This window comes from Vanessa atalanta, chromosome 30 (genome assembly GCF_905147765.1).
Source record: "Vanessa atalanta chromosome 30, ilVanAtal1.2, whole genome shotgun sequence".
NCBI lineage: Eukaryota > Metazoa > Arthropoda > Insecta > Lepidoptera > Nymphalidae > Vanessa > Vanessa atalanta.
Window position 1 is genome coordinate 4841672 of NC_061900.1, and position 25904 is coordinate 4867575.

The following is a 25904-nucleotide window of genomic DNA, read 5'->3' on the forward strand; positions in this document are numbered from 1 at the left end:
TAGGTTAATTTGGAGTACCTAGCTCGTGTAGTGTTCACTGGCGATCTCCTTCACCCGGACTCGGTGGTGGGAACAGACAGTCACACCACCATGATCAACGGTCTCGGTGTGGTGGGATGGGGTGTTGGTGGTGAGTTACAATTACTTATTTTATATATGATATATATATTTGAATTCGACTTATGTACTGATATTATATCTAGGTTTTGATTCATCTGATGGTAAGTGGTAACCACCACCCATAGACAATGGCGCTGTGAGAAATATTAACCATTCCTTCCATCGCCATTCGACCACCAACCTTTGGAGCTAAGATGTTATGTCCATTGTGCCTGTAGTTACATTGGCTCACTCAACCTTCAAACCGGAATACAACAATACCTAATGTTACTCATGAAGAGTGAGTGAGCCATGGGAACAGGCGCTTGGATTTAACTTACTTTCCAAGGTTGGTGGTGCACTGGTGTTTGGAATACTTATAAATTCTTAGGGCGTCAATGTCTGGCCGGTGGTGACCACTCTTCCTTATATGGACCATATGTATTTTTGCATGTTGGATGCCTCTTTCGACTTCGTACAGTTGAAATTAGGTCATTACCGAAGTATTAAGATTACCGTATGAGAAGTTTCACTTCGACTAATAATTGTTCGAAGGCATTGAAGCAGAGGCAGTCATGCTTGGACAAGCGATTAGTATGCTGCTGCCGAAAGTGGTGGGCTACAAGCTCATCGGGCAGTTGAACCCGCTGGTGACGTCGACGGACCTCGTTCTGACCATCACTAAGGTAGCGACTCGGTTTTGTTATTCATAGAGTGAAATCGGTTCGTGGACAAAATTTGGTCCATCAATGGACTACAATTGGTCCATAGTACTTAAAAATGTTTTAAAATTTATATATATCTCTGATATTGATACTAAATTCAGTAGACTAATACTAATGTTTGAAACTCGCGCCCATTCAATGCATATTTTTAACCATTACTTGGCATTGCTTGTGATTTGACAAGACATCCACCAGATATGACAACCTTCCGGTCTGCTGGATCTGGATATGCTGGTTTTTACTTATAAGTAATTAATACTTTAGCTGCAGTTTATTATGGGCGAAATTTATAAAATTTTACCGATAGCACACAAACCCTTAACGGCCATTTTAAGCTCTGGGGGGGGGGGGGGTTGTGAATAGAATAAAGTTGCTTATATTCCTCCTACCGGGACTCAAACTACCTCTATAACAGAATTCATCTAAATCGGTTCGGCGGCACAACCGCGAAGAGGTAAAAGATAGTTACTTTGATATTTATAATATTAGTATGCATTATTGTACTATTTTTGGACCAAATCCGCTCCTCATAAATGTGGACCGAATTTGGTCCATGATCATAAAACATGTTTTTCAGCATCTCCGCTCGTTGGGCGTGGTCGGTAAATTCGTGGAGTTCTTCGGTCCGGGCGTGACGGCCCTCAGCATAGCGGACCGGGCGACCGTCGCCAACATGTGTCCGGAGTTCGGTGCCACGGTCGCGCACTTCCCGGTCGACGAACGGTCGTTGCAGTATTTGAGTCAGACGAGTGAGTTCCGTTGTATACTCTTTAACTGTAACCTTGGCGAATGCATCGGAAGATCTCAAAAGGAATCATTTTGCGTCCGTATCTGCAACATTTTTCAATGATACTCGGCTCTTATTAGTCGTAACGTGATGGTATATAGTCTATAGCCTCAGTAAATGGGCTATTCAACTCTAAAAGACATTTTTGAATCGGACCAGTAGTTCCTGAGATAAGTGCCTTCAATCAAACAACTACTAATAAAGTTAGAGCCATGAAATTTAGTGAGTAGGCTCGTTTTATTGAGTAGATACCCACTAAGGATAAAATTTTGGAAATTCTTTCCCTAAGGGGATGAAATAGGGGTTGAAAGTTTGTATGGAAGTCAGTCATTTTTAAAGTTAAAGTTAAAAAATGACTGGATACGTATCTAAGGGGGTGATATTCACCAATCTGGTGACAAGGAGGTTTTGAAATTAAAGTAATATTTTCAGTTAATCAGTAAATATATTCAAATCCACGCGAGCAAAGCCGCGGGCAAACGCTAGTTAAGTTATAAGATTAAGAGTTGCGGTATACTTAGGTAGAGAAGCTCCATAATATGTTTACAACAGTATTATATCTATTCTCAATAATATAGATCTTTTTGAAAGAAACTATGGCAACCATTGTACAGACAAAAACATTTCGCAAAGTTAATAAATCCTTCTTGGGCCACGGTATTCGTTTCTATGATAAGATTCCACAGAGATTCTTAACTTGGTTCATTATAAAGTTTAAAGCTCTTGAAAACAAGGCATATTATTAAATAGAAGATTAAATTTAAGGCAGGATATAGCATTAGCAGCCTGTAAATTTCCCACTGTTGGGCTAAAGGCCTCCTCTCCCTTTGAGGAGAAGGTTTGGAGCATATTCCACCACGCTGCTCCAATGCGGGTTGGCGGAATACACATGTGGCAGAATTTCGTTGAAACTAGACACATGCAGGTTTCCTCGCGATGTTTTCCTTCATCGAGCACGAGATGAATTATAAACACAAATTATGCATATGAAAATTCAGTGGTGCCTGCCTGGGTTTGAACCCGAAATCATCGGTTAAGATGTACGCGTTCTAACCACTGGGCCATCTCGACTCTCGCCTGCCAGGATATAGGCTAGGCAGCATATATAAAAAAAAAAAATGTTTTCTGACATACTTTGAAATTAATTATACTGAGTTTCTTGGCGGTTCTTCTCGGTAGAATCTATTTTGATTTTGATTTTGATTTTGATTTTGAAGATTTTTATAAATTACTATACACTTTATTTTGGTACAAAATCTTCCTAAAAGATTTCAGTAAAACAAACCACCTTCATAGTCAGGGGCGTAGCTACCGCCGTATCTGCCGTATCAATCATACAAGGCCTATGTCCCCCCAATGTGCGTAAACAAAAATTAATATAAATTTCCTATTTTCTTTATTTCATAAATGACAAAAGTCGAAAAAAGCATATTGTTAAAAGTGCCCAAAATATTGGAAAAAGTGACATAATTATTATGAATAAGTATTTCTTAAAAATTTATGCATTTTATTTTCCTTTGCGAGATATATTTACCCTTCCTAAGAGTCCTCAAAGGATTTTTTACATGTTACGCTTCTGTTCATGGTACCGATCCATATATTCTTACCAGTATCGATGGTGTGGCAGCACCCTGAATGATTTCCGTCCGAGTTTATGATCTATCGTTGTGTTACAGATCGTTCAGCGGAAAAGATAAAAATTATCGAAGCGTATCTGAAAGCGACGAAGCAGTTTAGGGATTACAGTAACTCGGCGCAGGATCCCGTGTTTTCAGAGGTTAGTATAAGAAGATATGTTTAAAAAAATCCTTCAAATATTGATTTTCTTAATAAAAAGCCATAAAAAAATATATTTTGGCAAAATTTCGCTTTCTTGCCTTTAAATTATAACACATACAAACTTGAAATTTGGCAGGTAGGTTCCTAACAGAGTCGAGACATCCGTCAAGAACGGATTTTACGAAACTCCACCCCAAAATGGGTAAAACAGGGGGTTGGAAGTTATTGTTTTATAAATTTCGCGCGAGTAAAGCTGCAGTTTCAGCTGGTTTAATTATAAATCGAGTGGTGACTGACACGCTTTATACTTTATAGAAATGTCACGTCATCACGTCACATATCTAGCTCCGCCCCTTTTTCGTTCATTATTCTAATAATAATATTTTATTTAAACCTTACAGGTGGTAGAACTGGATCTGTCAACGGTTGTGACGTCAGTCAGTGGCCCGAAACGGCCGCAAGACAGAGTGTCCGTCTCTGTTATGAAGAAGGACTTCAACAAGTGTCTCAGTAACAAGGTATGTTAATGTACATGCATGCACACATAAAAAGGAAGATACTCACACACACTAACACATACATTAATCGCTTATAGCCTATTCAAATGGAAGTAGGAAAAAAGATAAACAAACCTTAGATTTACGTATTTCATGAGATTTGCTAATAACTCAGCTATATTGTGCACTACTGAGATTTTACGATTAATATATCTCTATTTATAATACAACACTGTTACACTTAACTACTTATATCCACTTTAATTTTACTTCCAAAGTTCTGATAACAGTTTCGTCGACGTTCAAAACGCCAATCGCAATTCCACAGTGAATATCACAGATCAATCGAGCTCTCGACCAATGATGTCGCGTCAATTTGCTGTCAAATGTTGTTTATTTGGCTTTTCTACTCTTATGGTTGGAATAGAGTGTACAACCGATGTTTTTGTATAATAAAGATATATTAAGTTAATATCGTATAACGCCTTAACTCACAAATGAACTGGATTAAAAACAGCTGGTCGGCCCATCAAAAAGTGATTGAATTTTTCCGTCGATAAATTATCACGATTATATGCTAAGAAATAGAAATTGCACTTGTTTTGTGCAAACCTTTTATGTAGTTCCCTGCTTATTTCATGGCATTTGCTTTTGGCCCTACTGGCCTGTACAGCGTCACCAGGCGTAGGGGCGACTAGACTCGGCCTTGAAGTTTGAACCCTTTGTGTTATCTAGTCGTTTGGGGTGGGGAGCGCTTCTGCTCTAGCACTGATTAACGACGTCACGACCGTTTTCGTGACGTCGTAGGTGTGTGCCGTGTTGAGTTTTCCCTACGATCCTAAGATCTGTGTACACTAGACGTTTGATATTTAATATAAGTCGTTGAGTGACTCCGAGTGCAGCTTGTCGACGCCATACAGGCTGTGCTTCTTACAATAATATATTTCTCATTAAAATAACAAATTTGCAAATAAAAACATAATTATACTTAAAACATTCAAATATATTTGACACAATGACATGTTTTTTTTTAGACACAAGATTAATTTGACAGCACTAAAATATTGGCTATCGTTTTTGACACCATATATAAGAAAGAGATGGCATTATAATAGCTGCAAGTAATCTCCGCTAACAGTGTATCTCTTGCCCAGTGACAGTTTGACGAAATGTCCACAGTGCAAGTGATCACTATTATTGAAAGATGTTTGCTTAGAACCCCGTTCACTGTTGATTTTCACCGATGCTACTCCCCCCAGTGGCAGTAATCACAAACCCAGTGACGATTTAGAACGTCCGCTGAGCGTGTGAAAACTGCCACTGGTAAGATTTGTGCAACTATGGTCGATGGAAGATTGGCACCTAATACCACATCGCCAATGCGCCGCCAACCTTGGGATGTTCAGTCCTTTATGGCTGTACTGGCTGACTCATTCTTCGAGCCGTAGCACATAGTATTGCTGTTTGGTAGTAATAAAACTGATGAGTGGATGGTACCTACCCAAACGAACTCACCAAGTAAATGTAGAAACGTTTTTTGAATTTCAAAACATGACTTGTGGGTTAAATATTATCGTGACGACTAAAAAGGATCTCACCATGATTCCACGTCCCAGCTCGTGAGATCTGTCTATAAATGAGCGGTACTCTCTCGCGTTGAAGGATCGCTTGATAATACCGTGACGTACTGATGGTTCTTGAACTGCTTTTCTGAAAATATTCTATAAATTTTTGCATTGAAAAACAGATGTAGCGTTGTTTATTCCTCTTGATCTTCCAAAGTTTAAAAAGAACAATTATAATTTGAATCCTAAGTTCACCCTATCGAATACACGCAATAGCCTTTGTTATAGTATTCCTTGGTGTGTGTCCTCCGCGGCAGTAATCACAAACCCAGTGATGGACTAAAACATCTCCTGAGCGTGTGAAAACTAACACAGGCGACTTGATATAACAATACATTGAGACCTTCGGCAGAATTATCCTTGGCAGAAATTTCTTCGAGCGCTTTTCTTATAATCGATTTATTGTCTTCCCAGTGGCAGTAATCACAAACCCAGTGATGACTTAAACATCCGCTGAGCGTGTGAAAACTAACACAGGCGACTGACAGTACTTATATACACACACACACACACACACATACCTCGCCTCGCCATTTAGATTTTCGATAATAGTCTTTTTCGTAGTATCGTCTTCCCAGCGGCAGTAATCACAAACCCAGTGATGACTTAAACATCCGCTGAGCGTGTAAAAACTAACACAGGCGACTGACAGTATTTATATACAGACACGCATATCTCGCCTCGCCATTTAGATTTTCGTAAATAGTCTTTTTCGTAGTTTCGTCTTCCCAGCGGCAGTAATCACAAACCCAGTGATGGACTAAAACATCTCCTGAGCGTGCGAAAACTAACACAGGCGACTTGATATAACAATACATTGAGACCTTCGGCAGAATTATCTTTGGCAGAAATTTTTGCGAGCGCTTCTTATAATCGATGTATTGTCTTCCCAGTGGCAGGAATCATACACCCAGTGATGGTTTAGAACATCCGCTGAGCGTTTGAAAACTGATACTGGTAAACTGTAGATCCGTTAATGAGTTGTCGGTCATGTTGTTTAATAGTTGATAAGTTTTTAAATATAAGCAAACACTGAATTTATGAAATGATTTTCTCGGTCTGCCGGTTCTCGTCTTTTCAGTGGTAGTAATCACAAACCCAGTGATAATGTAGAATATCTCCTGAGTCTGTGAAAACTATCATTGTTAAGATTTTGCAATATATAAGAATTTCAGATAACTGAAAAAAAAACTAATGATTCAACACGATTCATAAGAAAGCACAGGGAATAAAGAAAGATAAATTTGATTATATATGTTGTATATCTATAAGATATATATGTTTTACTTGCGTTTTAAGAAGTAATCACAGATCATGTAGTGTATTCCTAGTGGATCGGTGAAAATGACACGTGCGATTAAATTATCCCACCTTAAGTCATGTGCCGTAAATTTCCCGCTGTCTAAGATCTTTTGAGGAGGTTTTGGAGCTTAGTCCACTACGCTGTTCCAATGCGGGTTACCTAGGATATTTCTCTTAGTCTCCAGTAGCTATGCTCACAAACCCATTGACAAATGATGTCCAATCTTCAGTATTCGTGCTTCCTTGTAAATTCTGTTAACGTCACCAGTGATAGTGATCATAAACCCAGTGACAGAACTAAAACATGTCTACTGAGATTATAATAACTGTCAACAGTACATATCTTGAAATTCTTCTGGGTCACTTTTTGTTTTTAGTGTTGTGTATCTGATAAATTCAGGTCTGTTAAAATGAAATAACATCCTACCGCCTTTGCCCAAGACCTGAAGCGCCTATAACTAGACATAAATTATTGCTGCTTGGTGGAATATGGATAATACCTACGTACGCCTCAGCCCTACCATTGATTTTCACTGTCGATCTTCAGTTGTTTAAGTCATCCGTAACACCAATCACGAACCCAGTGACATATTTACAAAGGCATGTCAACTGAGCGAGTGACCGCAGTCACAGACGACCCGTATTTTTTATCGTTGTGATTACATCTATTAAACGATTCTCCAGCAACAATAATCATTGTCCCAGTGACAGTAATGTTGACGTGTCGACTGCGTCAATGATTATCGTTTCTTTGAGTTGTCGACACAATAACATAACAAATCGTTTAGTGTCGGGGGATTCCCGGTTTGAACGAAGTTGCTGTCGCTATATATTAGGTAGACAAACGGACACAATTAAATTAATTGACAGCGTTTGAGAATTATTGAATTACAATGACAATAAGGTGTTTAAAATCCCGTGTCTATTAAAATGATAACAAAAATTATTTGCAATAGAAAGAGATAATGTAAGAGAAGAAAAGGTCGGCTGGAGGGGGGGCACGTAAAGATTTTTGCCGAGTTAAAGGATTTCGTTAAAAAAAAAGTTAGTGACGTCTCCTCTGGTTTATGATGTGCACGATTGTCTCCCAGTGAGAACTGTCAAACACCCAGTGATAGAATGCTGACACTATCAAATGAGCGTCTGACAGCTCCGACGGACAGACATTGTTGACAATAAACACACATTTTTGTTTAGTTTAACGGTACAGCTTAAAAAATGGTATTTAAGAAAAGAACCTAAAAATTTTCGTTTTTACAAATCACCTTTAAATATATAACGTACATAAATCAAACGCCCAAATATAGTATGTTATAACAAAACAAATTTCAAAATACAGGTTTATAAAAAAAGTTTTGATGATTTTGTTTTAAGACAGCAAACGCCATTTCTAGTACATTATATATTATAAGTTATATAAATGATTTCAATACATACCTTCGACAAAATCCAATCTATGATTCAAACCGAGGTTCAGTGATTTTTAATTCGAGTAACACTTGTAGATGTTGACGTATCGAAAGCAAGATTGCAATTCATTAAAATTCGCGATAACCTTGCGTTTTTATAGCGAGGAGTGGGGATAGAACGCGTTGGAAGTCATTTATTAATGATCGTTCGTTAATCCGTTATTTGTTAATGAGATATGGGAAATCGTGATTATTTAATTAGTTTGTTGATTTCATGATGTATTTTTTTTTAAATGTAATAGATTGTTTCGCACGGTTTCGTTTTCGATTTGGAGTTTGGTTGGAAACGTAGCCAATGTCCTTCCTTAAGGTTCAAACTTGCTTGATGTCAAATATTATCAAATTTGGTTCATTTGTTTGGGAGACAGACAGGAACCCTACGAGGTAGGTAATAAGGTACTACAGTATTGTACAATTTAAAAAGGTCTTCCAAAAAATCCCTAATAGTATATGTCTATCTCTTAGGGATAACCCACAATAACTATTTTTTATCCTTTATTTTTTACGAGAAATAATGGCTTATTTTCGAAGCGATTTTAGCAATACAGCATTAATCCTTATCCAATTAAGTGCCTTAAATACATTGTGCATTTAATATAGATCAATATGGCCCTTTGCAGCGTGTAATTTAAATGATTATTTTCGAAGATATTTCAGATTTAAAACGCACTTACATAGCGATTTGTATTTTCTTACGACTGACACTGCGAACGTTGTAAGCGTGCACCCGTGCGAAGCCGGGGCGGGGCGCTAGTAGTCAATATTAAAAGTTGTAAAGAGTACATTATAAAATACATTTTTACTCGGTTTTGTACAAACCCGTCTAAGTAGGTGCCACCCACTCATTAGATATTCTACTGCCGAACAACAGTTTGAAAGACAAGCCAGTGTTACTACAGGCACAAGCGACATAACATCTTAGTTCCCAAGGTTTTGTTATAGATATTTCTTATATATATTGTCTATGGGCGAGTAATCACTTACCATAATGTAGCCTGACTATATGTATGATTATATATAGTCCATGTTTTTATTGATAACGTTAAAGCTCGTCGATGGCTACGAAATTAAAAAAACAAAAGAAAGTCGTTCGATTTACAAGGAAGAAAAAGATGTTGAACTGTTTTGTCTCTGCCCATCTAAGTGCAGATAAATAAATACCGATAACAAAAAAAAAACATAGATTTTGTTATAAAATAATGTACGAATTTATACATGAAACTGCCCTAACATAATCGTCTGTTGATAAACTATTCGTTGATATGACGTGACTTAGTCAATTTAAGAACCGATTATCGAGGGGCAATTCGACTAACTTGTAATAATAGAACTTCGACAAAGTCAAAGTCAAAAATCTTTATTCAATATAGAAGTGTTTACACTTGCTTATTGATTGTCAAAAATCTACCACCGGTTCGGAATTTAGCACCTCGGCCTGAGAAGAAACGGCGAAAGAAACTCAGCGGGATATACTTTTTTTTTTTACCATTTTGCATGTAAAGTTCAGCTTTATCGTACCTGATGGTCAATTCTGCTTATACAGGTCACGATACAGTTCCGCTTATATTTTGATGATGGTAAAAAATCGTGGAGCAAATACTTGTTGGTTTCCAGGCAGGATGTTTTTATATAAATAATATAAATTGTATTTAACTCACATAACATTGTATTTTGAATATTGAAAAATAGTAATTACTGAGTTTCTTGTCGGTTGTTCTCGGTAGAATCTACATTTCTAAATTTTTTTTATCATGAGACATAAAATTTATGAAAAGTCAAAGTTTTTTTCTTGACACAATAAAAAGCAATGCCATACAATTAAATAATAATAGATCGGACTTATATTGGGGGGTTTAATGCCCATAGTCGCTACGCTGGGTATGCGATTTGGCGATGATGTACGGAAGGTGCCCGGTAGAACATGGATGAGAAGGGCCGAAGTCGGGCTCAGTGGCGCGCCTTAGGGGAGGCCTACGTCCAGCAGTGGAATATTACAGGCTGTTCATTATAATGATAATGAAATTATAATACACAGAGTATTAACTTGTTTATGTGCGCTTTTTTTATATAAGTAAAAATAGTAGCAATGTCCTAAATTATTAAGTTTTAAGTTTATCACTTGTGTTAGAATTGGGGACGACTATAGTCCATAGGGTCACGGTCGATCCTGCCTCTTTACATCGCTAGGCGGCCCTTAAACTATTCCGATATTAACGCTTCAAAAATTTATTTCTGGAGTAGAAATTCCAACCACAAGAGTACTAAAGCCAAATAACATTTGACAGCAAATTGACGCGATATCATTGGTCGAGAGCTTGATTAATCTATGATATTCATTATTGACTAGCTGGGCCCGCGGCTTCGTTTGCGTTTGGATTAAACAAAAAAGGTTATTGCTGTAGCCTAAGTTACTCCTCATTACATCATCTATCTGCCAACAGACAAACATTGTAAATTTTGATATATGTACAAAGTGAAAAGCGGTCATTTTAATATTACAAACAGACTCCAATTTTATTATACGTAATATAGAAGTATGGCGTAATAATTGAGTTTTACCGTTGCGCTATTGGCGTTTCAATTTTGATTCCAACGTTTGGATGAGACGTGATGTTCGTCCACAGATCGGCTATTTAGTGAAACAGCTTTATGAGGTATCGTAACTCATAAACCGAATCACCAAATGACTGAAGTGCGTATCTATTAAGGAAAGATCCCGATTCCTGTTTTTCTTTTCCTCTTGAATTTCTATATCTGTGTGAACTTTTTCTTTGCCTTTAAAAAAATAATCATTGATTTTTTAGTATCTGTGCGATTATAGTTTAAGTAATTTCGATGTCAGAAACACGACACAGCTGTCACTGATTAAAATATACAGATTAAAAATGAACGTATATTAACTGTCAATTTTTTTTTTTTTAATTTAATCTTTTGTCACTTTACTGAACACTCACGATTGACGTCGTAGTATATAAATAATTTTTAATTATATAACATTCTTCGTTTATATGTATTAGATTTTGTTTTTTTATCAATTTTTGTGGTTAGTATCTGTAAGCCGCATGTTGCAGTACGATTCAAATTCGAGTAAAAACCACATTGTCTATAAAAATATAATTTAAAATCGAGCTTTTCATACTGTCCGATATAAGATTATATAGATGATTAAGCGTGGCGTTAGTAATTGTTGATTTTCGGACAGGATATATAAATACTAGTCTATTAATAAATGTGTAAGTTTATTGGTGAAAAAGAGTAAGGGCTTATAAACCAAACCAATTCAGAATTGTATTCCTCGGTAGTGATCCTATGGAGGCACTTCAATCCGTATTGGAGCGGCTGGAATACGCTCCTGACATGCTGGTCAAAGGGCTTTAGCCCAGCAGTGGGATAATAAGAGCCACTTATATAAATTATGATGATATATATTAGTTTGTATTTTTGTAATATGTCGTAATTAAAACGTAATATAAACTATATCTTAATATTGTCAATGAAGGCGTTCAATGATATTGGAGACAAAGATCGTACCATTGACGAACATAGGCGTTTCAAAATATCGCCCATTTCCAATATTACCGTAACGATGGTTTTTTTTTTTTAATTTGACGATATATCGTTATCGACGATTGCGGTTGAGGTAATTGTTATAGCAATAGCTTTTTAAATTAATAAACAATTTTCTTGACATTTTTTTTTTTTTATGAACAATTTTCGGCGTACAGAAAAGGCATGAGTATTTGACATCCATGTATTTGATTGCGTTTGTATAGATATCGTCTTATCTAGTCTAGTGATACCCTGTTCAAGTTGGCTTGATCTTGTTGACGGACGGGCGAGTGATGAGAAACAGAAACTATAACATATATAACAGTCGATGGAACGATGGAATGCGTAATTCTAATTAGAATTCAATGTTTTTTAACTTATTTTTCTAAAAAGAGTTATACCAGCCAAAGAGACCCCAACCACCAGCCAAAGAGACCCCAACCACTAGCCAAAGAGACCCCAACCGAAAGGAGCCCCGTTCGTAACAATAACTTAACAATGATCTTTAATAAGGATTTTTGTAATCGATATTTGTGGCAGATACTGCCGGTTATTCGCGTCCCTACCGTCCGACCGATGTAACATTGTACAAGCGTCTATTGTTTTCGGTGTTTCTATTTAAATTTTACTTTGAAGCAACAATATATAATAGAAAAAGTCTTAAAATTTTCTTAAATTTTTGAGACAGATCAAAATAATGTACCTACTACAGTATTGTACACCTTATAAAGATCTTCAAAAAAGTCCGCTATGTATATGTCCATCTCTTAGGGATCACCCACATTGTACCCGTGAAAAGCAGGGCGGGGTCACGTGGTCCAATCAGCTAGTCTATATAAATAATTATAAATTCGAAAGTAACTCTGTAATCTCGTCACGCTTAGACTGCTGTATCTATTTAGACGAAATTTGTTAAGGATATAGTTTGAGTCCCGGATAAAGACATAGAGTACTCTTATTAATTTACCCTACAAGGAGGTAATATCTAGCTTTTTATGATATCGTTAGGCGGACGAGCAAATGGGCCACCTGATGGTAAGTGGTCACCACCGCCCATAGACAAAGGCGCTGTAAGAAATATCAACCATTCCTTACATCACCAATGCGCCACCAACTGGGAACTAAGATGTTACGTCCCTTGTGCCTGTAGTTACACTGGCTCATCCTTCGAAACAGAACACGACGATACAGAGTACTGTTATTTGGCGGTAGAATATCTGATGAGTGGGTGATACCTACCCAGGCGAGCTTTGCACAAAGCCCTACCACCAAGTAAAGGCTTGAGGAATTGTGTGCGATAGGTAAAGTATTATAAATCAAAAATAAATATATCTACAATACAAATGGTCATAATATTTGTCTGCATAATATCGCAGTAATTACTAAGATAGTTAATTAAGTGGATATTCATTAATACGAAATAATACTTAGTCTTCTTTCTTAATGTTAAATATTTTTAATGACATTCTCGTAACGAAAATAATATAACTAATACTTAAATAATGACTGGATCGTTAAGACGATTGTTAATTAAATGCGTATCGTGGTCGAGTTCGTCTCGTTAGTATTCAGGAATTGATTGTCAAAGCCGAGATGGACCAGCGGTTAGAACGCGTGCATCTTAACCGATGATTTCGCGTTCAAAACCAGGCAAGCACCGCTGAATTTTCACGTGCTTAATTTGTGTTTATAATTCATATCGTGCTCGGCGGTGAAGGAAAACATCGCGAGGAAATCTGCTTGCTCCGAAACCTTCTCCTCAAAGGGAGAGGAGGCCTTAGGCCAGCAGTGGGAAATTTACTTTGCGTTAAATTTACACGCGTTGTAATCACTGGGCCATCTCGGGAATTTTAGTAAAGCCTTATAATGGGACATTGCTACTAGCGTTTTTTTTTATAGATTTGACATTTAACCAGCGGCTTAGTAATTTCGTCAAGTTATTTTTATGTCACCCGTGTACGCCAAGATAATTCGCAATGACTTAAAAAACTTGGTTTTACGGTTACTACGGCTACACTCAATCATTATTAAATAGTATAAAACTGATTCGCTTCCCGCTGTCTGTCTGTCCCTGTGTATGCTTAGATCTTTAAAGTTACAGGACGGATTTTGATGCGGTTTTTTTTAAATAGACAGATTGACTCAAGAGGAAGGTTTATATGTATAATACGTGCACAATATAGTAGAGAAACACTGATAATTTTAGAGGTTTCTAATGTGATGTCGTAAATAAACAATTTTTTTTGCGCTTGCATTTGCAAACGCTGGCTGAACCCTACGAGATAGATCAAAATAATGTACAGTACAGTATTGTACACCTTAAAAAGGTCTTAAAAAAATTCATGATGTTATATGTCTATCTCTTATGGATAACCCACAATAACCATTTTTTATCCTTTACTTTTTTTCCTTTAAGGTAAATAACGGGTTAATTACGAAGTGATTTCAAGCAATACAGCATTAATCCTTATCCAATTAAGTACCTTAAGTACAGGGACTGAGCAGTTTGTGTCGTTTAATGAAAAAAAAAAAGCTTTGAACGTTGTATATAAAGACATTCTGTAGTATATTTAGTATCAGCATTGCACCGTGCGAAGCCGGCGGGTCGCTAGTTTATATTAAAAAATAAAATAACAAAAGATATACTCACTGAATCACTTCTGCCACAGATTATCAAAAACTATACGACATATAATAAACTATATCTGTAATTGAATGGACGTGATGATTATATATATATTTTTATATATGAGACGAAATCATCTTAATCAGCCGTTTTGCTACATAGTTATTATAAGTATTAATATATATGTATAAATAGGGGTGTTTGTTTGTTTATATGATAATAATTGATTTAAAATTACTTGGTGGTAGGGCTTTGGGCAAGCCCGTCTGTGTAGGTACCACCCACTCATCAGATATTCTACCGCCAAACAGCAATACTCGGTATTGTTGGGTTCCGGTTTGAAGGATGAGCCAGTGTAACTACAGGCACGAGAGTTTTAACGTCTTAGTTCCCAAGGTTGGTGGCGCATTGGTGATGTAAGGAATGGTTATTCTTACAGCGTCATTGTCTGTGAGTGATGGTGACAACTTACCATCAGGTGGCCCATTCGCTCGTCTGCCTAACTATACCATAAAAAAGGATTCATATGTCCCAATTACTATCTTTATTGTGTTTTAATCATGACCCCTTCGGCGAAATTTACTATTTGACAAACCCTTAGTTCCTTTAGATGCTTACGTAATAAATAATTAACCTGTGGAAAGGGTCGATCTAAGCTTATTTTTTACATTACATTAAAAGTCTGTAAATTTCCCACTTCTGGGCTAAGGCCTCCTCTCCCTTTGAGGAGAAGGTTTTGAGTATATTCCACCACACTTCTCCAATGCGGGTTGGTGGAATACACGTGTGGCAGAATTTCGTTGAAATTAGACACATGCAGGTTTCCTCGCGATGTTTTCCTTCACCGCCGAGCACGAGATGGATTATAAATACAAATTAAGCACATGAAAATTCAGTGGTACTTGCCTGGGTTCTAACCACCGGGCCATCTCGCCTTCAACCTAAGCTTATTTTTTCTTATTATACTGACCCCCAGGTCAAAAACTAGTAAAAATCGTCTTACGTATTAAATGAATGGCCCTCAGTCCTCTGCCCTCTGTTTACTGAAAGAGATCGCTTCAATTTTTCTAATATCAAATGTCAAATTATTTTTTTAGCATCGCCGTGTAATAATGTCAAAATATTAATAAAAAATCACGTTAAAAACCGCGTGCATTGATATGTATCGTATCTTTGCTTACATTGCAAGGTCTTTCATTGAATCGGCACACACGAAACGATACGTAAGCGAAAATGTACCTTGTTTTTATAAGCATAAGTGTCATTACCTCATACGCAACAGTGTTGAAGATTCTTCCGTGTTTATATTGAAAAATATGTCACTGTGATTTTACGAATCGAATGTTTTAGTTGATTATTTTGATGATTTAATTATTATAAAATATGTTTAATAAACGCGCGATTTCCGGTAGTTGAATGGTACCCCGTGTGCTCGATTGTAATTTTATTTATAGCTGTGCCCGCGACTACGTGCGCGTTGTTCGAATTTAAGTTATTCGGATATTGTAGCGTCATTTTATATATAAATCTAAAATAAAAGTAGCCCAAGTTACTCCTTATTACATCCGCTATCTGCCAGTGAGAGTCCCGTCGAAATCGGTTCAGTCGTTCCAGAGATTAGCCGGAAGAAACAGAAAGACAGACGAACAAATATTGTTAAAAATGTTATTTTGGTATAATATGTACCGTGTAATATGCATTTAGTAAAAAGTGTTTTTTTTATTATTACATACAGACACTCCAATTTTAGTATATGTCTAGATTAATTTGCTATCCGTACCGAGGTGGCACGGGTTGAATCGGCGTCTAAAGCCTGTATTTGGTAAAAGCTCAGTCTTATGGTTGTCCTCTGGTGGTTGGAATAGACTACACATAAGAACGTTTATACCACAAACCATTTAACTATTGTAAGCCAATAGTTTATTGGTTTGTGGTATAAAAGCTTGCTGGTAAATCTCACAGTCGAAATGATTTCAACAATCTGTGGAACCAGTTTCCGTTAGCGGTTTTTCCGAAGCGATACGACTTGGGATCCTTTAAGAAAAAAGCGTACACATTTCTTAAAGGAAGGCTACGCACCTACAAGCCCACCAGTGCTGCCTTGTCCAAGGGTTATGGTAGTCACTTTCCATCAGGTGTGCCTCCTGCTCGTTTGCCAACAAAAGTTAAATGAATTATACACCTAAAACTTCATGATTCATTTCATCTGTATGTAAATCCATTCGGTAGTTTTTGAGTTTATTGCGTTTAAGCAGACAGACATTCAGTCTAACATATATAGCAACGAAGCACACGCAGTGTTGTGAGCTTCACAGTAGCACGCGAAAGCGATCCTGTGACTCGAAGGGACGGAGAGGGTACCGCTGGTTTTTTAGTCGGTATTTCGGTGTACCATACCGCCCTGCTCCATTTAATATGGGGCAAATTGTAACGTGTTTTACAAGTGAGACCAAAATAAAAGGGAGTAGAGATCAACGATCAAGAGGTCCGTGACGGTATAAGAGTGTCATGCTTTGTTATAGGTTGGATTCAAAGGTTACGGTCTGAGTCCATCTCAGCTCTCGACCACGGGCAGCTTCTCGTTCAGCGACGGGAAGACGTATACCATCACCCATGGCTCGGTGATAATCGCCGCGATTACATCGTGCACCAACACGTCCAACCCTAGCGTCATGCTCGGAGCTGGTTGGTATATCATTCATAGTACTTAAATTTTGTTGTTCCTATTGCTTTAATTGTATAAAATTCACCCTTTAGGGTTGACAATGACCGGGATTTAATGTTTATAATGATATATATGTCATAAATTGCTTGTAAAACTTTAGTATCGTTTAAGTTTCATGAAATTCCGTAGACATTTTTAACTTTGCCGTTTCGTATTTTAAATGTTGAAAAACTCATACATTATTAGGGGTATCATTTAATACGTTGACGTCACAGACACATTGTATATTCAAAATAAGACTTTTTCTTTGTATGTCTGTCCGTCAACATAAACGTCCGCAGACTTTTTTAACTTTAACTTTGCCGTTTCATAGATTCAAGTCAATTAGTAAAAAATAAATCGGTAAAGAAGGCATATTATTCGATACAAGATTATATAGGCAGGAGACATAACATACATATATAATTGTATTTAACTAACATGACTGTATTTTTTGATGTCGAAAAAGAGTAACTACTGAATTTCTTGGCGGTTCTTCTCGGTAGAATCTACATTCCGAACCGGTGGTAGCTTTACTTTAAATAGTTTGTTAAATGACGATTCAAAAGTGCTCGTAAAAGTCTACTTGAATAAAGTATATTTTGATTTGATTTGATTTGAAAAAAATTATATTGACTCTATCTCTACCTGTGCGAAGAGACGGGTGGCTAGCTTATAGTAATTTATATAATGCTTGTATTGATGGTAATTTCTTGAAATCTAGGTCTCCTTGCTAAGAAGGCAGTAGAGGCAGGTCTCAGCGTTCTGCCGTACATCAAAACGTCCCTGTCTCCTGGTTCAGGAGTCGTCACCTACTACTTGAGGGTGAGTTTAATCCATTATCCATTATAGTATATTACTAATATCAAAGATTTGACATTAGCAAGAAGAAGATACTTTTCTCCCTAAACAACATTTATGGGTTGAGACAAATATATACTAATATCATGAATGGGTAAGTAAATCTGTCTGGTACGCACGAATAAGTCCCTGAATCGAATTTGAGGAAATTTCTCGTGTCTCCAGGCCGTCTTTATCCAGGGTCCAGGTTCAGATAACAGCTTTGAATCGCCTCGGAAGGTTTCTTTAATATTTTTTGGGATGGAGGCGATCCTGTCCCGATGTGTGTATTGTTCTCGATGTGCTGAAAACGGAGCTGGAAGTTCCACGGGATTGAGATCGTGAAAGCATAGTGAGTTTGTATCTGAGTACCTGCGTTGTCGTTATCCATAAAAAATATCCAGTTAAAGTCCCATTGTTGGGCTAAGGCCTCCCTTTTAAGGAATAGGTTTGGAGCTGATTCCGATACGCAACCGGACTACGATTGCGCACCCGCACCACTTAGATGTCCGTAAATCCACAACAACGCGGTTTTTAAGGCATTTTCTGCCTCGCACAACCTCTCTGTGGAACCAGCTTTCGCCGGCGGTTTTTCCGGACCGATACGACTTGGGAACCTTCAAGAAAAGAGCGTACTCTTTCCTGAAAGGCCGGCAACGCACCTGCAAGCCCCCCGGTGTTGCAGATGTCCATGGGCGGTGGTAGTCACTTTCCATCAGGCGAGCCTCCTGCTCGTTTGCCACCTTTGACAAAAAAAAAAAAAATACGATTCTAGGAGAAGCTTTACATGAAATTCTCTCAACAGAGATTCCAACGAGATAACAAATATAGACAAATTATACTATATAATATAACTACTGTTTTAAAGATACCGATACAAGTAAATCAATTATAGCGTAGCGTAATTAGTAAATTCAAATTAATTCATAATATAATTATTAGGGTCTCCAAGCCTCTGTTGCTCTACGGCCTTCACTTCTTTGTGGCCCCAGGGCCTCCAGAGCTTTGAATCCGACTCTGGTTGGCGGATACACATGTGGCGGGATTTCATTCTCTTCAACGCCGCGCACGATGTGAACTATAAACGCAGATTAAGAACGTATAAAATTCAGTGGGGCTTCTTAATTATATTCAATTAGTGGTGATACTATTTATTAAATTTTTCAGGAGTCAGGCGTTGTTCCGTATCTGGAGAAACTGGGATTCGACATCGTCGGCTACGGTTGCATGACGTGCATCGGTAACTCGGGACCGATTGACGACAACATCGCGAACACAATAGAGAAGGTGAGCCCTTTGATCTCTGTGCGTATGGTGGTTTAGATGTGGGGTTCTACTTGGTAGGGCTTCGCGCAAGCCCGTCTTGGTAGGTACCGCCCACTCATCAGATATTCTACCGCTAAACAGTCACTCAGTATTGTTGTGTTCCGGTTTGAAGGGTGAGCCAGTGTACAGGCACAAGGGACATCACATCTTAGTTTCCAAGGTTGGTGGAGTAAGGAATGGTTAATATTTCTGACAGATCCAGTGTCTATGAGCGGTGGTGTCCAATAAATAGTGCTTTTATTTATTCGTCCCCCAAGCTAACATCTCGACCAATGATATCGATTGAATGAGCCGATGGAACGATGGAATGCGTAATTCAAATTGAAACTAGATTTTTGTTTAATTTATATTTATAAAAAGAGTTATACCAGCTAAAGAGACCCCAACCACTAGCCAAAGAGACAACAGCCAAAGAGACCCCAATAGAACCCCCGTTCGTAACAATAACTTAACAATGATCTTTAATAAGGATTTTTGTAATCGATATTTGGAGCAGTTACTGCCTGTTATTCGCGTCCCTACCGTCCGACCGATGTAACATTGTACAAGCGTCTATTGTTTTCAGTGTTTCTATTTAAATTTTACTTTGAAGCAATGAAAAGTCTTAAAATTTTCGGATAACGCTCGAATCTTTAGGGTCTTTTGTAATATGTGTATTTTTGAAATCATTAAATTAAGAAAATAATATGTTCGTCATTGCAAAGTTATGTCGATCAGAAAAAATTACATCTGTCAAAAAGATCAAGCTGTCTTGTCGTAAATATATTGTCGATGCGTTGATTTATGTTTACAAAGAACGAACTGGTCTGCTGCGGCGTCCTCTCCGGGAACAGGAACTTCGAGGGTAGGATCCATCCGAACACTAGAGCGAATTACCTGGCTTCGCCTCTGCTGGTCATCGCTTACGCCTTGGCCGGGACCGTCGACATCGATTTCGAGAAGGAACCATTAGGTAAGCCTCGATAATCTATATTTAGTTCGTGTTTATACCTCTCATTATTATTCCACCGCCAAACAGCAGTACTCAGTATTGTTGTGTTCTGTTTTGAAGGGTGAGCTCGTATAACTACAGGCACAAGGGACGTAACATCTTAGTTCCAAGGTTGGTGGCGCATTGGTGATGTAAGGAATTGTTAATATTTCTTACAGGGCCATTATCTATGGGCGGTGGTGACCACTTACCATAAGGTGGCCCATTTGCTCGACTGCCTACCGATATCATAAAAATATATATATATAAATAAAATTAGTTACTTTGACGTAACTCATCCGTTTCCATTGAATGTTGTATCGAAATAATCTGCCTTTTTTGCACAAATAAATGCCAAAAAAAAAAAAACAATTGTGATATCGCACAGGAATATTTTTTTAAGAATCAAAGTGATCACTGAAATTTATAACAAGTTAATGAAATCATTCTTTTAATTAATTAAAGTACGTATTTAAATACTAAAAGTTACCAACACCTCATAATCAAAATATACTTTATTCAAGTAGGCTTTTACGAGCACTCTTGAATCGTCATTTAACAGACTATTTAAAGTAAAGCTACCACCGGTTCGGAATGCAGATTCTACCGAGAAGAGCCGGCGAGAAACTCAGTGGTTACTATTTATCAACATTTAAGAATACTTGTAACTTACTTTACAGGTAAACGCGCTGACGGTTCATCTGTGTTCCTGAGAGACATCTGGCCGACCAGGTCTGAAATTCAGGAAGTCGAGAACAAATACGTCATACCTGGGATGTTCAAAGAGGTGGGTAGAGGGGGGAGGTTGTCGTATTGTTGTGTTAGTACGATGGGGTGTTAAATAAAAGTGAGGCTCGTTTGATTTAGATAAAATTTATTGCCAAAAAAGGTGATTAGTAAAATTTACGATTCAAAAATTCTTTATTGTAAAGTTTACTTGAAAAAGTTGCTAAACTGGGTAGAGGTTAATACCGGCAATTATAATTTATAATGTAAATTGTACTTTTAATACAGGTATATGAAAAGATCGAACAAGGTTCGCCATCATGGCAGGCGCTCGACGTGCCCAAGGGAAAGCTGTACTGCTGGGACCCCAACTCCACTTACATCAAGAGGCCCCCATTCTTCGATGGAATGACTAAGGTTATCTATACGAATATTACAAATGTGGTAACTCTGTCTGTTTGTTGAATCGAATTTGATGAAATTTTTTGTGTACCAAGCTTGAACTCCAAGGAAGAATACATGCTTTATATGCCTACGCTTTTATGCCGTGGACGAAGCAGCGGACGATAACTAGTATTATATGTATAATATTTGTATATGGTGTCCCACCAGGATCTCCCCCCCATCAAGAGCATACCGAACGCGCGCTGCTTGCTGCTGTTGGGAGATTCGGTGACCACGGATCACATATCGCCGGCCGGGTCGATCGCGAGGAACTCCCCGGCCGCGAGACTCTTGGCTTCTAGGGGGTATGTGAATTGATCTGGCTTGACGCCTGCCTCTGTCTTCTCAATAGTAGTCGAGGGTCTGATGTTAGATATCGTTTAGACATTTGTATCTCGGAAACCATGTATGTAGAGTCATTGGACATGCGTCGGTACTTTTTCCGATCGTGGCGGATTTAAAAGCACGTAAATTGGGTATGCATATAAATTATTTTTGGTCTTGTCGGATTGTGAAAGTAGGGGGGGGGGAGGTTGTTGCACACATACTTATGCTTTACGATATGTCTTGTGTGGGCAGTGTTCTTGAGAATTAGTTCATTCATTGATTCGATTTGTTTAATTTAAAGCTGTATATATTGTATTTGGATTGTGAATTTATTCAATTAATTTGATTGTTTTTCTGACCCTACGTTTAACTTCTTTCGTGTATCGCAGTTTTAAAAAGGTCCTATCCAAAAATCATTGGAAAAAAAACAGTAAAAATTTTTAAGTTGAGTTAGAGGTAGCTTTACATTAAATCTTTGATTATTTATGAGTAAAGATAGTGTCGCGCTACAAAATAACTAAAACAGAAGAGCAAACATTGTCTTAGTGTGCGTCACAGCTACGCTCGTGTGCGTGACGTTCGGCCCGTCATACTACTTTACTAGTGTGCGTGTACTGAGTGACCACTATTTTTCGACGCGTTCTTAGCTTTCAATAATCAAAGTTATACATTTGATCTTTGAAAATGAGATTTTGTTTGTAGGCGTGGTCGAATAGTATAATAAAATAAGGCAGATATTTCTAACTTTGCCGATTCATAAATTCAAATTATTTGTAAAAAATACATCGGTAAAGAAGGCATATTATTCGATACAAGATTATATAGATGATAAAAAAGCGTGGAGATAACGCTCGTTGACTTCCAGACAGGAGACATAGCATACATATATAATTGTATATAACTAAAGTACCCGTCACGAGAAGTTATAAATTATGTAAACAAACATATTTTACTAAGTAAACATTTTATACTGCGAGATAATAATAAATTGACCATATTCAATCGACACGAAATATAGACGGGTTATATGAAAGTAACAACCTATTTAATTTAGTCGGATCATATTTTAACGACGCAAAGCGCTAGCGAGGAACGCGTCCGTCGCAGGGATTGTAAACTATCGGGACGCCATTTTGAAATAAACGCGTCATTCGAGTTTCGTTTTTGTTGTTTTTTCATTGTTTCATTGCTTTGCATATATCGCGGATCTGGTTGTTATTGTTAATTTTACTTATGAATCTGACGAATAATTATTCTTAAATAATATATGTTAATTAATATTTGTTACTAAATAATTTATTAAATCTTAAACAAATTCATTTTTTTTGTTGGTCCAAATGTTGTGAACTCCTGAACACTTGTTTACAAAATTTATAGCTTCTCATGACGGTTACTTTAATATAATTTTGTATTTGAATGTTGAAAAAAAGAGTAACTACTGAGTATCTCGCCGGTTCTTCTCGGTAGAATCTGCATTCCGAACCTGTTGTAGCTTCAGTTAATATCGCCCGCCCGCAGGCTCACCCCCCGCGAGTTCAACTCGTACGGCTCGCGGCGCGGCAACGACGCCGTGATGTCGCGCGGCACGTTCGCCAACATCCGCCTCGACAACCGCCTGGCGCCGCGCGCCGGCCCGCGCACCGCGCACCAGCCCAGCGGCGACCTCATGGACATCTTCGACGCCGCCGACCGGTGAGCGCCGCCCGCCCGCTCCCCGCCCGCTCCCCGCCGGACTCTCCCTGTGACCGCTCGCTTGTTCCGCAGATACGCCAAAGAAAGCGTCCCCCTGATCGCGATCGTCGGCAAGGACTACGGCTCCGGCTCCAGCCGCGACTGGGCCGCCAAGGGGCCGTTCCTGTTGGTCAGTGTTCTCTCCATATTTTGATATCTATTTTACTCTATTTTATGATCGAATCGAGTGTCCCGATTGAACCCTCAGGGCATACGAGCGGTGATCGCGGAGTCGTTCGAACGCATACATCGTTCGAATCTCGTGGGTATGGGTATAATGCCCCTCCAGTTCCAGCCCGGGGAGAACGCGGACAGCCTCGGCCTGAACGGGACGGAGGTGTACACGATCGACGTCCCGGCGGACCTGGTTCCGCACCAGGCGCTCACGGTTCGAGTGAGTCGACATTCATTTTAGTAAATCAACTGTTTCTCAACCCGTCGTTGCTCGTTCTAGCGCCTGACGTGGTCTGAGTTCCGGTTTGAGTTTGTGTGGCTACAGGCACGAGGGCGTTGCCTCTCAGCTCCCAAGGTCGGACGCACGGTGATGACGTAAATATTCGATATACGGGCGCTGGTGACGACCAGGTGTGTTATGGTGCTCCGTAACGGAAACCATCGGTTAGCCGACGCCCCAATTTCATTACAATACGCTATTTGACAATGCGAAAAATAAAGCGCTATTTAAATATGGAATTTTTAATTTGACATTTTTCAGCAAAAATGTACTAGAATTAAAAAAAAAAAGCAACTTTTAATGGGTTCCTTGACCTCTCCTAAATAATATAAAATGCATTTTAAAAACCATTCAAATAGCCTATTTTGCTTGTACATAGTTTCAGGCTGTTAAAGGCGTACAAATGAAAGCGAACTGTTACCTTGTAATCCTCTATAATAAATATCTTACAGTTTGTACATAGTCACATGGCGCGAGTTTAAATTAATTTAATTTTCAGGTCGACAACGGAAAGTCGTTCCGAGTGATTGTACGCTTCGACACCGAAGTGGATCTGACGTACTTCAGAAACGGAGGAATCTTGAACTACATGATCAGGAAGATGCTTTAAATGTAATCGGATAATGTATTCGACTGCGGACCAGTGGCGTAGTTTTAAATGGCATGGGTGGCAGCGTTTGGCGTTATAAGTATGGTCGGGGCCACCTGGAGACCGGCACGCCCCCCTCCCTAATTATCATTTGTATTTAACTTTTACCGGGTAGTTATTTAATGTTTATTAATTTTTTTAATTGATTTGCAAGATTGTAGCAGTTATATTATTAGTTTGTTAAATAATGAACAAAACAAACGCGTATTAATTAATTTATTCTTTTGTTTTTGAAGCCCTAGTTAAAAGTGTAGACTGCGTCTGTTTTATCTGTGGTATGACTTAAAATGCCAATGGTTGTAGGCAGGATGTACAACTTGGCTTATTGTGCAGCCACAAGTGTAATGGTCGGATATCGCTCGGTTCAACATCGTTGTTTGATAAAATATCAACGAACTACCAACAAATGTTTCATCTTAGTGGACAGCGTTACACATCCATTTGTCTCTTTCTCTCTGTAGTGGTTCGACATTAGAAGGAAGGAGACAAAGTCTATTCACGAGTCACATACAAACCGACGCGCAAGTGACTCAAATATATCAAAGTAATTCTTCATTCATAACGCAAGACGCAAGAGCGATTCGAGTTAAGATTCGCCATATTCGAATCCTTTGATGTTTAATTAGAAGCCGACGGAGCTCTGATAGTTGACATCTATGTGCAAATCGAAGAGTCTCCCGTGAAACTTCGCGATTATTCAAAAGATTTTGTTGGGAATTTCAAACCTGATGACAGATCTTGTTTTGATTTCATTCCATTGTAAACTGCGAGTCACTCGTCTACATTTGGCGCCAAAATGATGAAATCATATTCGAACAAAATTTTAACGTCCAATAGTATACGTTAGTTCAGTTAGAATTGGAGTTTGTCGATAACAGTTTACTTCAATTTGTTTACGCTTATCATTCTTTTTCTTATACTCTTTTCCGCTGTCTAATATTACGATTTAGTAAATTGCAAACAAGACTTCGCTTTTGACTGTTGTGTTATAAATAAAGATATACAAATAGAGGCCGTTGGTGGTGCACAGTATGGCAGAGGTGTTAGTGTGGCTCGTTAGGCCCGCTGTACACGCGGCGAGTCGCCGAGCGAAGTGTTGCCATTATGTAGCTGTCTGGGTCCCGACAGGTTGAGCGCGTGGGCTCCGCTGGGGAACATGAACAGGGTCGACGCGAAGGCTGTGCTGGTTTTGTAACTATATATCGGTGGACCGTTTGTTATCTTAATATATTTAATACATTATATTTTGAATAAATATTTATGGTGGAAATTGTC

The 25904-nt window shown here is 38.3% G+C and overlaps 1 protein-coding gene across 2 annotated transcripts in view; it reads left to right on the plus strand.

The window, feature by feature from the left end:
- LOC125075364 (cytoplasmic aconitate hydratase-like) overlaps nt 1-25904 on the plus strand; it is a 38291-nt gene extending 12387 nt beyond the window's left edge. The window contains exons 7-23 of one of the 2 annotated variants that reach the window (XM_047687099.1): nt 4-130; nt 655-785; nt 1402-1573; nt 3288-3388; nt 3792-3908; nt 16981-17143; nt 17887-17987; nt 19170-19289; nt 20124-20280; nt 20979-21085; nt 21313-21441; nt 21637-21773; nt 23314-23487; nt 23560-23656; nt 23735-23920; nt 24480-24592; nt 25758-25904. In XM_047687099.1, the coding sequence (XP_047543055.1) occupies nt 4-130; nt 655-785; nt 1402-1573; nt 3288-3388; nt 3792-3908; nt 16981-17143; nt 17887-17987; nt 19170-19289; nt 20124-20280; nt 20979-21085; nt 21313-21441; nt 21637-21773; nt 23314-23487; nt 23560-23656; nt 23735-23920; nt 24480-24590 (2130 nt within the window). In that variant the 3' untranslated portion in view covers nt 24591-24592; nt 25758-25904. Of the gene's footprint in view, nt 1-3; nt 131-654; nt 786-1401; nt 1574-3287; nt 3389-3791; nt 3909-16980; nt 17144-17886; nt 17988-19169; nt 19290-20123; nt 20281-20978; nt 21086-21312; nt 21442-21636; nt 21774-23313; nt 23488-23559; nt 23657-23734; nt 23921-24479 lie in introns of both variants that reach the window. The other variant, XM_047687098.1, reaches the window with a different exon arrangement.